At 32.9% G+C, this 16,705-nt stretch overlaps 2 protein-coding genes across 9 annotated transcripts; one reads left to right on the top strand and one right to left on the bottom strand.

The window, feature by feature from the left end:
* Positions 1 to 1,079: 1,079 nt before the first annotated feature.
* Positions 1,080 to 8,435, top strand: LOC137826620 (uncharacterized). Of its 7 annotated transcripts, none has more exons than XM_068632660.1 (13): positions 1,080 to 1,355; positions 1,482 to 1,793; positions 1,904 to 1,979; positions 2,084 to 2,182; positions 2,340 to 2,536; positions 2,727 to 2,920; positions 3,109 to 3,214; positions 3,366 to 3,667; positions 4,828 to 4,858; positions 5,003 to 5,217; positions 5,668 to 5,749; positions 5,864 to 7,432; positions 8,114 to 8,435. In XM_068632660.1, exons 3-13 carry the CDS (start codon positions 1,918 to 1,920, stop codon positions 8,263 to 8,265), a joined length of 3,009 nt encoding a protein of 1,002 aa, XP_068488761.1. In that variant the 5' UTR covers positions 1,080 to 1,355; positions 1,482 to 1,793; positions 1,904 to 1,917; the 3' UTR covers positions 8,266 to 8,435. The 7 variants fall into 7 exon arrangements, with proteins under 7 accessions (XP_068488761.1, XP_068488762.1, XP_068488757.1 ...); XM_068632661.1 differs by having other exon boundaries at positions 1,087 to 1,355; positions 5,671 to 5,749; XM_068632656.1 differs by having other exon boundaries at positions 1,087 to 1,355; positions 4,828 to 5,217.
* Positions 8,436 to 10,278: 1,843 nt separating this feature from the next.
* LOC137827255 (protein REVEILLE 6-like) lies at positions 10,279 to 15,895 on the bottom strand. 2 transcript variants are annotated; one of them, XM_068633528.1, is made up of 8 exons: positions 15,559 to 15,895; positions 15,169 to 15,226; positions 14,011 to 14,134; positions 13,511 to 13,687; positions 13,256 to 13,384; positions 12,286 to 12,395; positions 12,098 to 12,160; positions 10,279 to 10,878 (listed from the first exon to the last, which is right to left on the bottom strand). In XM_068633528.1, the coding sequence occupies exons 1-8, from the start codon at positions 15,717 to 15,719 to the stop codon at positions 10,780 to 10,782; spliced, it is 921 nt and encodes a 306-aa protein (XP_068489629.1). In that variant the 5' UTR covers positions 15,720 to 15,895; the 3' UTR covers positions 10,279 to 10,779. The 2 variants fall into 2 exon arrangements, with proteins under 2 accessions (XP_068489629.1, XP_068489628.1); XM_068633527.1 differs by having other exon boundaries at positions 12,098 to 12,157; positions 15,559 to 15,892.
* Between the last annotated feature and the right edge of the window lie 810 nt (positions 15,896 to 16,705).

Below are 16,705 nucleotides of genomic sequence, written 5' to 3'. Positions count from 1 at the left end.
TTTTGTTAAGTCACAATATTTTTAAAAGTTATTTAATTTATTTTTTATTGTTCAGATTTTATCTACATATAATACAAAATACGTTTATATATACTAGTAAAAACATAGATCCATATTTTCATCTTTTACTTAATTTTCATGATGATAAAAATATAGTACATAAAAAAAAAATTTAAGTTGAAATTGAAAAATAAAAAATAATTACAGAGAGTTCTAATAAAAAAATTCCTTTATTTTATAAGTATAAATATATATTAAATATAAATTTAATCACAATAAAGATTTTCTATAGGAAGTATAGACATTATTCCTCTCCTCGTCAACTTTCATGGAATATATTTTTTAACTCAAAACCAACATAATCCCACTTATGATTATTTTATTCACTATACCAAATTAAAAGAAAAATTCATTTACACTTATAATTATACATTTTAGTTCCTTTTCTAACTAATACATAAAAATTATAATTTGAACTAATTTTAATTTTGCTAAAAAAAATAACATATTTGCAAATAAAAAAGTTACAATTGTCATGTCATCTGCTTACTGCTGCATTTTTTTAAATTATTTGCACCTTAAATATTATGTTCGTGTAGGATTTTTTTTGAAAAAATTGTATGTAATAAACATCATACAAATTTTATACACTAAAAATAAATAAATATATAAAAAATAAATATTTTACACTAAAAAATTAGTTATCTCTGGCTCTACTATGAAATAATAAATACGAATCATGCAATAAAAAAGATTAAAATCTGGGATAAATCCCAATCTAAACAAGTACAAAACTATACCAATTAAATTAAGATTTATTATATCATAAGTATGATAAAAAACAAATTTATCATACATTTAATAATATGTGATAATGATAAAAAAAATCCTTTAATTACTGATACATGTATGTATAATTATTAGAAAGTAGTAAGAATTAAGTGATGTTTTTGAGAGAGAGATTAAGGCACTAATTATAATTATTACTAATTTGTTTATCATCGTAGAAAAAAAAAAGCATTCCTATCCCAATGCCTGGCGTAGATAATTATAACACCATAATAGTAACGATTTTCTCTCTCTCTCACTTCAAATCTCTTTCTCTTCTCGCTCACTCCCTCTTCCTCTTTTGCGATCCATCACTGCATAACTCACCGAGATTCGATTCCACGCTCTTTCGGTGATCGTTTTTCTCCATAACCCTCGATCCACGCAGGTCCTCTGTAAAAATCCAAAAACCCTAGTTTTTTTCTTTTCATTTCCTTTTCTTAGTTTCACGGCGGAGCTTTAGATTAGGCCCAAACCCTTCAATGATTACGGTCCCTTTTGTTTTCCCTTGGAGCCAATTTTCATGGGTATTCCACAAATTTTGAATTGAATTTCTTTTAACAATGAATCTGCGTTATGATTTTTGGGTGATGAACTGTATATATATTTCTCACGAATTTCATTGAAGAGGAGAGTGGTTTTCATCTTGTTAGGTGATGGGTATTGCGAATTTTTCTCAAAGGAGGGAGCTTGGGCGGGTTTTGGATAGTGGGTCTCGTTGATTGAGTTGGATCAGTGACTGGAATTTTGCCTGTGTATATTGGTTCTGGGTTCTTTGTTTTCTTGGCTTTGAAGATTTCCACATCATAGATTGTAGAAGTGGGCGATGAATAAACAGGAATTCACCCTGTGCTTACACTAGGATAATAATATTTGAGGGTTTTTACCTTTTCCGTGTTTGGTATTGGGAGCAAAAGAGTTTTTGGTTTTAGTTCTCAGATGGGTGAGCTTGCGTTATGAATTGTGTAAGTGATGATGACTATTGACTAGTGCTCTTTGTGGTTGATTCTTTGCATTGCAAATTGGTTGGAAATATTTGGCTATTTTCACCAACTTTGTGGAGAGAAATTCTTAGGTGGAGAGAACAAAATGAGCTTTGAAAGTGAAAAGCCGAGTTTGTTGGATCAGGCTACTGATCAAGAATTTCCAAAGTAACCTTTCTTCTTTGATAATCTTGTTGCTTGTTATACATGTTTTCCATCAAAATAAAAAATAAGATGCGTGTTGTAACACTAATCTGTGGGTGGTGATTCAGGAAGATAAGAATTTCATACACGAGGGAATTTTTGTTATCGCTAAGTGGATTGGATATATGCAGAGAGTTCCCTAGTGGGTTTGATCAATCGCTTTTAAGGTAAAGTTTGTTGTGCTGCATCATCTGTTTCTACTCGTATGATGGACGCAAGTCAATGAACTTGTGCCGGATTGCTGGATTTTTTTTCGGTTATTGTGTTATGGTTTGCTTTTGTTGATGGTGATCTTTGTCCATTATGTATTTATTTGGAAAACAGTGAACTCGAAGATGTTTCTCAAGATAAGCAGAGAAGTTCAGGCGGTTTGTCAATGCAGAGCTTTAGACGTAATGACTATGGTTCATCCCCTCCCACCAGAGGTGATAGCTTTTCGCGGGGAATCCATGGAAAATGGGAGACTCGATCTTCTGGACGGTCTGATAAAGACAGTGATTCTCAATCGGAATGGGATTCAGGTTTTTACACTTGATCAGCAAGAATAATCCTGTTTTTTTAACGGAAGAATCTTTAATTATATACAAAGTTCAACTGTCTAGACTGATGACTTTCTTCCTTATATTTACGACTCATTGATTAGTGTGTTGAAGTAGAAGTTTCTGTAAAAGGTTCTTTTTGATCTATTTCATTATCTGTATTTATTTGCAGATTCTGCAAAACGTTTTGGCAACCAGTCGCGTAGATCTTGGCAAGGTCCTGAGCATGATGGGCTTCTAGGTAGTGGTTCTTTTCCTCGGCCCTCTGGGTATACCCCTGGGTTGTCTGCTCCCAAACCTCGAGCTAATGACAACTACCAGCCAAATCGGTCTAATGAGCCTTATCATCCTCCACGCCCTTACAAGGTTAGTTGAAGTTGTTATATGTCAGACAGCTGTATGCTGGCTACATTGCAATATTGATTACTTCCAACAATTCCTAACTTTGAAGTATGATTATCATTTTTGTGGCAATGCCATGGATAATACTGAAATCATATTTAATTTTATTAACTTCAATGCCTGGTGTTGCTTTTGCTTTGGATGCTTTCCAGGCACCTCACTCACGGCGGGAGACTAATGACTCTTATAATGATGAAACATTTGGTTCTTTGGAGTATACAAGTGAGGACAGGGCTGAAGAGGAAAGAAAAAGAAGAGGTAACTATTCTTTTCTAGAAGATACTGTGGTTGTCAGTATTTGTTCTTATTATTTATGTCTTTAGAGGTTCTGTTACCTTTGTATTTAGGATCATTGTTAAGTTAATGTTTAGTGAATTATTTATTAAATGGATGACAACTTTTTTGCCAGCTTCTTTTGAACTGATGAGAAAGGAACAGCATAAAGATAAGCATAAGTTGAACCCAGACAAGAATAACGATAATTTTGACATAAGTTCACTTGTTGAAGACGATGAGAAAAGGCTAGTTAGTAGGAGCAATGAGTCTGTGGAGCCTCATGTGACTCAAGCAGCTTTAAGCAATGATGAGAAATCTTCTTCCTTTTCACAGACTCCTTCAGCAGCTAGACCTCTTGTACCCCCTGGTTTTGCAAGTACAAAATTGGAACGAAATTTTGCAACCAAAACACCCCTTAGCACTCATTCAACTGAGGTAACTAGTTAACATTTTTTATTCATATTTTACTTGTGATATTTTGTAGTCTAGTTATTCTTAGAAGCTTTTATTTCAGTGTTAAGGGAAAAGATTAATTTCTTGAATTGGGCATTCAACTTGATTTTATTTGTATTTTATTTTTGATATCTTCTTTTTAAAATGTTTTCTCTTTGTGTAGGGAATTTGTTGTTTTTGTAACTGTTAATGTTATGATAGAAAGTTGATATTTCTTGTTTGAGAACTAAGTTCTTTATTATGTGATATTTTGAGATGGGAATCATAGATGAAATTTTGTATTTTTAATCAACCATAACTGCTCTACTGGCATAAAAATGTTAGAAATCACTAAAGGACTTTATTATTTCAAAGTGATGGTTGGACTGTGGTTATAAAATGTCCTGGCTGTCTGAAGAGTGACATTTATCTAATAAACTTAAATAGTTGAAGTGAATGATGGCTTTATTCAAGACACCAAAACTTAGATTCTGTCATTGCAGCCAATTTTGATTTGATGTTATCTAGTTTGAATGTTAGATTCATGTCTAATTATTAGTTAAAATACAAAATGCTTTAGAGATTTCAAGATTTTTATAGAGCAACCTCCAATCAAGGAAGAGTGATCTGTAATTTGATTGTCCCTAATAACCTTGTAAGAGAGGATACACGATACTAGATTGGGATATGTTTAAAACAACATCCTGCTGAAATTTTTAATGTCCAAGTATCATACTCCAATGTCAACATTCAAAATTTGTATAACCAGAAAGGTACATAAGTACAGTCTCTACCCTCGATTTTTTAGGGTTCTGCCTCTTTTTTTCGTATTGGATGCTGAATCAATATGAAAGAGGATATTGTAGGATTTTGCTGCATTATTTCTTACCTGCGGACATAATTCTCTCCTTATAGACTGAAAGCCTAGAACTTGAGAACTCAGTTTAATATGAGGAGTGTGATTTCTTCCTAGATTTTTACTTAGCTAATAATTACAATCATAGAATGTTATTTATAAAACGTGTCACGTGGACACCAAATGACCTGTAGTTCTTTTGCTTGCTATGTTACTTTATCACTTACAAATAATGTGTGCTTTAATGTGCTATTATTCTTGACTCTTTTTTAATACATTTTTTTTTCTTATCCGGATGCTTGGATAGGCTGGACAACCTGCACCTGGTGATACTGGAGGTAACCATGTATTCAGTATAAATTCTGGCAATAAAGGAGAATTATTAACCAAGAAAATGGATAATGATCAACAGAATCTCCAAAGCACAAATCTTAATATTTCAATTAACCATGTTAAAGATAACATTTTAAATTTATCACCAGTTTTGGATGTCCCCGACATTACAATTGGAACGGGTGATCAATTGAGGAAGAGATCTGCTCTTTCAGAAGTCTTGGAAGCATCTCAACTGAATGCTGAAGTAAAAGGAAAGGACTCTGTGGGAGCTTTCAATCCAGACAATTCAAATTCTATTCTATACAAGCTTTTTGGTAATGCTTCAACAGTAGACAGTGGCAAATCTACTAGTGTTATTGAGGTAATTGTGGAACTTATTGAATTTCCTTTTAGTAATGTCAAGAATGTGTTAACTTATCATCTTCATTCAACTATGTGTCGTGTCCTTGGGGTTATAAAAATAGATAAAACACAACTGTTGGATATTTGTGAAAAAGAGATACTTACCTTGGTAAATGCTTCAACAGTAGACAGTGATAAATCTACTAGTATTATCGAGGTAATTGTTGTAGAACTTACTGAATTTCTTTCTAGCAATGTCAAGAACACATTAACTGAACTTATAATCTTCATTCAACTATGTCTCGTGTCCTTGGGGTTATAAAAGTAGATATACCTCAACTGGTGAATATTTGTGAAAGAGAGATACTTGCTTGACTCAAAATATAGTTGTTTGGACAAGTGTTTTATTTTCTGCCTCTACACTACAATTTTACTATGAGTTTGATTAATTATGCTCTTGTTTTTATAGCAGCCTGATCATAAAGCTGATGTGACATGGAGTCCACATGCCTTCCAATCTTCCAAGTTTGCTCATTGGTTTGTTGAAGAAGGTATACAGACGTTAAAAGTTCTTTAGTGGTTTCAATGTTATTATGGTTTTTAAGTTTGTACTTTCTGAGTTGATTTGAACTTATTTTGTTAATTTCCCACTCACCTTACCACAGAAAAGAGTCGGGTGGATGAGATGACACAGAGGCCAAATGACTTGCTCTCACTTATTGTTGGTGGCGAAAAGGGGGATTTGCAGACTTCTAATGTAGAAACTACCGGGCATATTGGATCTAATTTTTCTCTCCTAAATCCTGAACCAGTTAGTGAGCATATGGCATCAAATGCAGTACATACCACTATTGACAACTCTGAGCAATTGTCCAAGAGTGATAAACCTGAGGTTTCTGCAGCAGTTCTTACCTGTGAAGATCTGGAACAGTCAATTTTATCACAAGTTAGTGAAAATGGATCATCACATCAGCAGCCCAGTCAGGACAAAGATCTTGATGCAAAAACTGAGCAGTCTATTTCAATTGATAATCATGCATCCCTACACCTCCTTTCTTTGTTACAAAAAGGAACCTCACACAATGAAACGGAACTATCATCTATTCTAGATTCTACAAACAAGGTTCCTAATACTGATGTATTCACTACCAGCCATGTTCTGGATAATCCTGGAGAAGAAAATGCTGAAGTTTCCAATTCATCTAATAATTTGACACTAGAAACACTTTTTGGGTCAGCTTTTATGAAGGAGCTTCAATCAGTTGGAGCGCCCCTTTCTGTTCAAAGGGGTTCAGTTGGATCTGCAGGGGCTGATGTTTCAGAGTCTCTTCTGTTTCCTTTCCCTACCGCAGACAATGTTCACCCTCCCACCGGTGAACATACCCTGAACAGGCGTGGAAGTGGTGTCCTGCCACCAGAACAAACACATCAACCCAAAACTAATAGATTTGATGAACAGTGGTTGGGTTATTCTGATTCCCAGGGAGATGTTAATTCATCGTTGCTTCAGAGTGAATTTTCCAAAGCTAGTGGTTTCAAAGGGCCTCGTGATATTCACCTTCCCGAAGATGATAACTTGATTACAGGTAGTGATCCTCTGCAAAACTTTTTATCTGCTGGAAATATAGTTAAAACAGATATGTCCCAAGACACAACAGTTGACATTACCAGAAAACTGGCAGCTCTGAATCCTGCATTTAGGGATGACCGACCTATTATGAGAAATCATGAAGGCCCAGCATACCCTCATGGTGGTCCTTATGATATGAGAGAGCCTGGTATTTCATATCAGAATCTTAATGTCCAACGATCTCAACAGATCCACCCCCAGTTGAATCATGGTGGCCCAATGTTTAATCAACTGGATTCTCATGCTCCACACATCAGTTCTTATATGAGGCTTCCAAATCCTGAGGGCATGATTCATCACGACTCATCACCAAATCATCAATTTCCAGGAAATATGCTTCGTCCTCCTTTCCATCAACCAAGCAGTGGACTAGCGGGGTTTGATCCTCCTGTTCATCATTCTATGTTACAACAGTTGCACATGCAAGGAAACCACCCACCACCTCATCTATTGCGTGGATTCCCAAGGGGTGGACCTGTGCCTCCTCATCCCAACAATCCGATGACTGGCTTCATGCAGGAACCAAACCCAATGCAAGGCCAAGGCTTCCCATTTAGTGGTCACCAGCATCCTTCTTTTGCTGGCCCTGGAATGCAATTACAAGGTAAAACATTTGATGTACATTAGCATTGTATTTGCCTTTGTATGATTGTTGTGACTAACTTGAATGCATAAAAAAATGCACAGTTGTACTTACTATTGTACATTTTGGTGATCACAGTTGATCTTCATTGTAGTTTCTTCTGCTTGCCCATGTTTCATTCATCTTAATGGGTAGGTGTCTTAAGAGCTAGTTAATCACTTTAGTCTGTCTGCCATGAGCATGTCAGCAAAAACATTGTACACTTAACTTTAAGTGTGTACACGAGATAGACACAATGCACGGATTCAGATACATTTCCGCGTTCACATAAACATTCATCCTCCGGTTCATATCATTGGTTTTGCTCTGTTCTGGTTTACACAGTTGCTTTTACTTTGTGAACAAAATACCTATTCAAGCCATGTATGCTATGTTTGGGGTGGTAGTGTTAAAGGTAGCTAATTCTGTTTCCACGTTCACACTCTAAGCAGCAAGTACTTCTGTTTTTTTTCACGGTGATACAACAATTTTTGGATGTTACAACCAAGTCTAATACACTATGGTGGAAGATATCATGTCTGATAGTGATTATTGTTTTCTTGTTTTGCGACTGCTGTCGGGTCACATGACAAATTTTAATCTATATTTTTTAGTCTCGATCTATTTTCAATTCTTGATATACTTTTTGGCCATTTCATTTAGCTCCTGATGTTGGTGGTGGAAGAAATCATCCAGAAGCACTTCAGAGGCTTTTTGAGATGGAGCTGAGGTCAAACCCAAAGTCAATCCATGCTTCAGGTCACAGCCAGGGGATGTATGGTCAAGAGCTAGACTTGGGTTTTGGGTATAGATAGTGTACTATCCATCCTTGTTGATGTGTATACTAGATTGTATTCACCTAATGTTGTGCTGATCTACCTCCTGCATGGATGTTGGGTTTCATATGATGCTTTTCTTTGGAAAAAAAAATAGCTATTATGTAATTAATGATTTTTCATCAATTTGCATTTTACTGGGATTTCAATTTGCTGCCTGCCTTCCTTTTGTTAACATAATCAAAGTGCTTCCAACATTTGTTTTAGAACAAAGACTAATGTTGTATTCAGGAGGAGTAAGGCTATTTCATGTTTTGGGGATGTTAATGGCCAGACAGATGGAAGGAAAGTCGTTAGGTAGCAGAGCTGTAAAGTCTGTTCTGTCTGGTTGTGCTTTTGTGGAATGATGAAGATGGTGTGATAGGATCAGGATAAAGAGAATAGAAAAATATATAAAGAAGTTACGGATGATTAAGTTGATTATTAGAAACTAAAAATTTGAAAAATTCTTTCCTTGGATATTTTCTTCAGAAGATATTTGTTTGTTTGCTTTCCTCAAGTTTATAATTAAAATGATTTGTAAAACCTTTTGATATCAGTCGTGCTTAATTCTATAATACACAAGACAAATGTTATTGAGAAAAATAATTAAAATATTTTTTTTTAAATAATCTCAACTCAATAATTATAAATAAAAAACATAGATTATAAGATTAAATTATAAAAATTATTGAATTGCAATTAATTAAATATCATTATGGTCAATTAATTTTCAAGTCCCTCGTAAATTTGAACTTCTTAAAAAGAATATGAAAAAAATGAATTCGTGATAGAACATTAAACAAAAGAAGAACATTTTAAAAGTTAAAAATGAGAATTTATGAACAATATTTGAGATATAATATAATTATGAGATTCATAAAACAAAGAAACCTATAAATTCATAAATCCAATTGAGTCTCCCTCTAGGATAAGTTCGTAAAACAGAACATTTTTTTTAGTTTTCTTCTCGGTAATTCCTCAAATTTTTCTTCAGTATGACTAAACTATTATGATTTCAGAATGTGAAGTTTAGTGTAATTAATGTTTTATTATTCAATGATCATTTTTCACAAATAAACAAGGTGATGGAATATGATAAAACACCTATTAATAGAAAAAATTAAACAACAAAAAATTAATTAAAAAAATAAAATTTCAAATACTCATGATACAAAAGAATTTAATAGAAACTTAACTAAAAATATTAAAAAGTTGTACAAAAGGCTCAAAACTTAATTAATTTATATAAACATATAAGTACTGGTTCAATATTCATTACGAATATATATCCATCTCACACTGCCATTTCTACTTGTGAATAAGTCGATTTTAGTTTTCTATATTTTTATTTTTAGAAGAGTTTTTCCAAGATCAAAATAAGACATTTTAGAGATAAAGAATTTTAATTACTTTATTCAAACAGTTCTAAAATAAATGAATAATTTTTTTTATCTATTAAAAAAATTCATTTCAAAGTCAGTTTTTTGAAGCATACCCCTTACATTTCCCCGTCATAAATAAAGGACTCTAAGAATGATTTATTGTAGACTAAATAAATACTATCCCATTTCAAAAGACAAATCATATTTAATCTTTTTGAACTAATTTACATCCTGCTATTCAATGATCCAATCTTCTATTGTTATTGTGAAAGACAAAAAAAATCAAGTTCTCATCTTCATCTCAGATGCATATTTTTAAAAAGCATAAACCTTTGTTTTGTTGAAAAAACAAAAGTATAAACTTGCACAATCATATATGTTATTCATGATATGAAATTGTGGTGGTCCCCAATCACACAAAGTAGCCACAATAGAGTTACATCAGAGTCTCAATGTAACTTTAATTTTCAGTCATCTATTCCAACTTTTAAGTGTTAATGATTGAACAATGTGATTTTGTGAGAGTGAGATATCAGAAGGGAGTGCCAAACATCTCATAGTGGTGTGTTGCAGATATTGTGATTACAATGTAAACATAATTGTAAAATATATAGAAAAAAAAGTAGAGTAATTACAAATTTACTCATTTTTACTTTCATTGGACGCAAATAATTTCACATAACAACAACACAACAACCACAATCACAATTTAGGAGAATAATGCTGTTTATTGGATTATGTACAACATAGACAACACCTCCTAACTAAAAGCACTTCTTCTCTTATATGCTAATTTGTAAAAAAGAAGGCATTAAATTACACACACAAGCTCTCAATATTCTCTGTACATATAGCCTCCAAAGGTTACCTCAACAGGATTCCCATTATCCTGCATTCCTAGGACAACCATCTTTATAAGATGCACACAAACCTAAATGACTGTAAATTACATGCAGGTGCACATCCTACTATATTCACCCTACAAACTGTTAGTAGAACTTTTATTCTTGCTCCTCTGGTGTGTCCAATATTTCACCATTTGGAGTTATGTTGGTAGCTGAGAGGGAAGCTTATTTTGTTTCAAGAAAGTATTTAAAATTTGTGTTCATGCAAAACCACTGGTAACACCTTAAGCAGATAGGATAACACTCTCTGATCTGTCAGTTAAAGATGGCTGAGATGATTTTGTTCTCTCCGAGTTAGCATTGTACAATGACAGCATCCTTCTCTGCATTCATTTCAAATGTTTGGTGAAGAGTGAATCATTGAGTATATATTTTGATGTCATACTATGTTAAGTCGAATTCAATAAACCAATACAGATTCTAAGATTTTTTCAGCAAAATGATATGAGAATGAATACTTCTGGCAGAAAAACAAGAACATATGGAATGAAGAGAACACCTTTATTGGACGAAGGAACCTGAATAGGGAAAAAAGGAGATTCTCTTACTCGGTTCTCTCTGAAATACAATTTCTTGAATTTCTTTTCTCAACTATTAGCATTTATATATCTAATATTTAACTACAAAACTTGGATATAGTTCCTAAGTGATGTTAGAGTTGTTCTTCAATTAAGATTGAAATTTCACCTCAGCAATCAGTGTCGTAAAAGTATGTACTAACAAATTATGTATATTAGTGAAACTCTAATTCTGATAACAACACCTAAGAACTTTTCTAAGTTTCTTATTTTTTATCTAATTAAGTCTCTTTACTATCACTACCCTGTATTCTATCCTACTGCCCAAATGGTCATAAGAAAAACTATCCAAACTAATTAAGGAAAATGCTATAGGGTGCCCTTAGGACATTAGTTGTGAAAACAGAAGTAGATTGTGCCTAAGATAAGGGAAATAATTACTATTTTGAAAGTGCAAAAATATTTTAAACTTACTTTTAAGTAATTAAAAGTATTTGATATAGTTTATTAAATACTGATTAAAGCAAGATATTGTTAGACACAGTAATTCATCTTCCATTTACAATATCAGAAATGGAAGTGCTTATTTTATTATGGTCAGCTTAAAACAATGTTGCATTGTTGACATTCAACACTAAAACATAGGCAACCATAATAAAAAATAATTGAACTTTTTGTTTTAAGCAAAGAAAAGCGTCCAATATAAAAAATCAAAGCTCAATTTTGAATCATAAGCCCTATAAAAATAAGTGTCAAGAGAAAAAGTTCTGTAGTCCCAGGCCTAAATCTTACACTCTGTAGTTTCCAGCAACAAACTACCTAGATTGCAAAATCAGTATTTTGATTACATTAACGTAATCCGACAGTAGAAAACATCATCTTACAACAAGCATCATAATATCTAATAAATGAAGTAGAAGATCGAAAGATGAAAAAGGCATCCAAATAGATATGTGCAAAAAAGTAATAGACTGACCAAAAGGTACCAACGGAAGAAATGCAGTATGCTAGGAAGAAAACTTACTTCATTCTCAAACTCAGGACTCCTTAAATTGGTGGAGAGGTTTCTCATCAACAGCAATACCTGCTAAAGAGAAAAATGCCATATAAATCTACATTGGCCTATTAATTTAAGCTATAAGAAATCAGGGAAAAAGATAAATAAAAGAATGATATGGGGCTAAAGAAAATAAAGGACTTGAGGCCACTTACGGTTTCCACATTTATTGGGTCCATCTGTTGTAGTGTTTGTAAATGATTAGTCACATTTGGATCAAACACACTTCCGATGAAGCTATATACTTCTGGAAAATCTGGCATTGCTGTTTAATAGGACAAGTGAATTTGTCAAACAAAGCATGAAAACACAGTAATAAACAGATTATGAACACTGGAAACACCAGGCATGTTGCATGACACACATCATGATGAACTTAACAATAGTACTTGAACAATTGTTAACAGCCCCATATCCAAGTGGTTGTTTTATGATCTTCTATTTAGTTTCTTTCTAGATCCTTCTGGGCTGTTTCTATGGTTTTTTGGCTGTGGTCTGCATGGTTCTTGAATAATCTTTTCAATGAATAAAGTGGAAACTTTGAAAGATACTTTATCTTAACTTTTTTTTACTTCCTTGAAATGAAAGCTTTAACAAGCAACACCATGGATTCCCAAGGCCAGTTTCCTATAAACTGCCATAGCTTAAATTTGTTCAATTGAAGTACTACCCCCAACAGACCTAGTTATTAGAAATGTCATGAGAACACAAACAAGAATAGATAAGGTACAAAGAGTTATAGAAAAAATGGATGTATGAAATTAAAAACGGTCTCTTTGGATATAGTTCTCTATAAATACTTCTAAGAGAAGAAAATAAGAAAAAAGATTAAATGACTTTCTCCATAAACTAAAATTAGCTTATACACAAATTAATTCGTAAAAGTTCTCATGTTGGTTTTTTTAAAAGGTGATCTTAGTTTATACAAAAACTAATTTTAGCCCATAAAGAAACCTATTTTATTTTATTTTCTTATTTTCTTCTAAAAAAGCTATCCAAACATACCTATATGTACTCATAAAAGTTTGTGACAATCCAAATGAACATCAGGTGTTCACTATTCATGCTTTTTAGTCAGTTTTAGGCTGTATCAAATTAAAATTTTAGTAAAAAACGTATTCCTACCTTTAATTGTTTGGCCTTGGTCACCCTGATCTGTCTGTTTGCTACTTGGCAAGCCCATAGGAGTGCTCTCATTACTACTGCTGTAGCAGTAATTGAAGGGGTTGACTTTTTGACTCGACACCATATGATCTAACCATAAAAGTGAAAATGCATGTTAACATAAATTTCCACATATCTAAATTTGTCATAGAATACATAAAAAAGGTACACACATGGTTTAAGATTTTAAAAAATATAGTTCAGGCAAAAGAAAACCTTTTGTCACTTCAGGAAGAACAACTTGTGGCGTAAGATTATAACCCCAAGATGATAATGGCACACTGCCAACTGCAGTTCTTAGCACAGATGATGAGTCTGGCCTATAAATGTATGATGATTCCGACAAAGCAGATGAAGATTGCAAAGGCCTCGTAACTTTGGATATAGTGAGAGCTGATAAAATGCCAAAAATAGTAGAGTTATTCATGCATTGATTATGACCCTGTTTGGATATACTTCTCAACAAGCACTCACAAGAGAAGAAAAAAAAATATAAAATAAATCAAACTTCTTTCATAAGTTAAAATCAACTTATGTACTTCAACTTTTACAGAAAGTATCTCATTCAACTTCTCTCAAAAGTTAATTTTAACTTATGGAAGAAACTTAATTCATTAAACTTTTTTTATTTTTTTTCTTCTATAAGTGTTTATTGAAATTTTATTCAAACAAGACCTAAGGTCACATATACTTGAAATGAGGTTAGTCACACTAACCATTTTTAGAAGCCTTTTGTGGGTATGGATGAGCAGCTTTTCTTTTCGGACGAGGGGGAGGTACATGTTCACTTGTTCCATTCTTCTGAACTTTCATGAAATACTTCTGTGCATGACTCCTTATCTTCCAAAAAGAGGAAGGGAAGAAAACAATGAATTCATAAGTGTTGAATATTTGAATAAGTATAATCTCAACACTCAGCAGCAGTAGCGCATATATATAGATTGCAAAAAGAGTACAAGAGAAGATTCAGATGTCAAGTTCAGACTACGAGAATCTGTCCTACATTTCAGAATACATCGAAAAACAGTTTTTACAAGATTTTTTCTTTCTTTTTATCTGATCTGAGCATAGATATCACCAGACAACTAGCCTCTTTTCAACAAGAAGTTTTGCATAGAAGGATCAAATACAGTAGGAAGGAAATAGAAAAACCACACTGAATATGTATATTTCACTAGATGATGAACATCTCACATCCCCTGCCCCTAGGAATGTAAAGAAAAGCACAGATGAATAGATTTATTTAATTTAAAAAATGCATATTAAGATGTAATTATTGATTTGGTGGAAAAAGTTAAATCAGTTTTCTAGTACACACACACACACACACACATATATATATATATATATATATTATTGTGTGTGTGTGCACATCAATGGTATATATTCCAAACCAACAACCAGAACCAGACCCTTTTAAGATGGACAAAATCACTAAAGTTGTAAAGGTTCTCTTAACTAAGCTTTATCCACACGATCAGGTAGGAATCAAACTCATGTTAATATATTTAGGAAACGTGATCACCCTACCAACTATGCTGGACTTTTAACTGACAATTCTTGAGGACAAGTGCTAGAACCACTGGAACACATTTGTTTTACTGTTAGCTAGAATTTATTGAAAACTATAAAAATTATGATGAAGGTTTATAAAATAAGATGTGAGGCCAAAACAACTCTGATTTCAAATGAATTTAAATAAATAGAAGAGTGTGCACCAATATTCTCATTTTTTAAGCCAATCTTAAAGCCATTACTGTCATTAACACTGAATAGTTACCCCAAATGCCCAACATGGGAATGAAAAAAAATGTGAAATAACCAATTGTGAATTTTCAAATACACAAGCGCTCTTCTCACTTGTCTAAAAATACCTGGATAACTGTTTTTGAACCCACAAATGCTTCAATCTTCTTCCAGTCACGGTCGAATCTGAAATCAGTAAAGAGAAATACAAAGAGAAAACAATAAGCAAAATTATGCAAACATGCAAAATTGAATTTTTTTTAGACCCCCAATTGAAAAAAGAACCCAGAGCACAACCCAAAAACCAAAAGGGTCTCCACAGCAGCAAAAATCACAAACACAAAATCCTTGCACAAACAGAACCCAAAATTAACCCGTCATGGATAACAAAAGACAACAGAGCATCCAAACAAGTCTTAAACTATATCAAGAACTGAAACTTAAGATAAAAAACGAAACTTCAACAGCATGAATGGATCATACAAGTTAAAGAGCAAAAAGAAAAGGAAAACACATACAAGTGAAGAGCTTCGAGAAACTTGTCATGCTCCGTGTCCGTCCAGTTTTCTCTTGACTTGGTAATGGTGTAAGGCTTTCTAACCTTCTTATTGGGATCCTCCATGTTGAAGGGGTCCAAGAAGGGAAAAGTTTGAGGGGGGTTTGAGTTGAGGGACACCATAAATGACACTAACACTGAGTTCAACAACCTCTTTCAAGTGTTGTTGGTGTTGGTGTTTGTTGGTAACTTAGCTTAGAGAAGTTGAGTGGGAAGAATGAGAGGCAGTGATTTTTTCCACAAGTTATTGGAACCGACCTTTCTCTCTTCCTTTATATACAGACACACAACATGGTAGTAAGACATGTGGCAACAGTTAGTGGCTTCTTATTCTTTCTCAGAAAACAACGTTTGAGGTTCACTCAAAACACAACCTTTTTCTTTTTCCTTTTCTCTTCTTTCACACAAATTCATATGCACTCCATATCTTCAAATTTTAAAACCACACAACTTTGGTGTAAATGTTTATTGCCATTGCTGCTATTTTTCACTCAAAATATACTTTTAACTTCATTATTTTAACATGTTCGTTTATTTATGAAAATGGTTTCATTTTTGTTTCTCGAATTTTTAATGTATAAATTTTATTTTAAATAGTAAAACTGTATATTTTTGTTTTTCTATTAATATTATGTTTTTAATAGATTTTCTTTATGTAGCACAAGATAATAGTAAAATCAGTTTTAAATTATGGATGTAGAACCTCTTAAAATATTTTTCTTGGGCTTATTAATTAAAGTAGTTTGATTCACTGATGCATTTTTTTTACTAGAATAAAATGTCATTAATTAGAAAGTATGTTTAATAGTGAAGTGACAATATCTTTTTTTGTAATCAAAGAATGAAACAGTTCTTAAATGGCATGGAGAAGTGTTGATACTACACTTAATTTGATGTGTAATAAACATTAACTTGAAATATTCCAAATTGACTTTCATCATTATAAAAATGATATATTACCCATTAAACATGACTTTATGTTTTTTCTTTGAGGAGATGGGGGTTAGGGGTTAGGTTTGGCATTGCATTAACTTTTTGAAGGACTTAAAACAACTTATTAGCTTAGAATAACTTGTTTTTTGTCATAGTCCAAACATTGATTTTCTATC

The sequence above is a fragment of the Phaseolus vulgaris genome, chromosome 8, assembly GCF_000499845.2.
Source record: "Phaseolus vulgaris cultivar G19833 chromosome 8, P. vulgaris v2.0, whole genome shotgun sequence".
Classification (NCBI taxonomy): Eukaryota; Viridiplantae; Streptophyta; class Magnoliopsida; order Fabales; family Fabaceae; genus Phaseolus; species Phaseolus vulgaris.
This window is presented reverse-complemented; position numbering and strand designations above follow the sequence as displayed.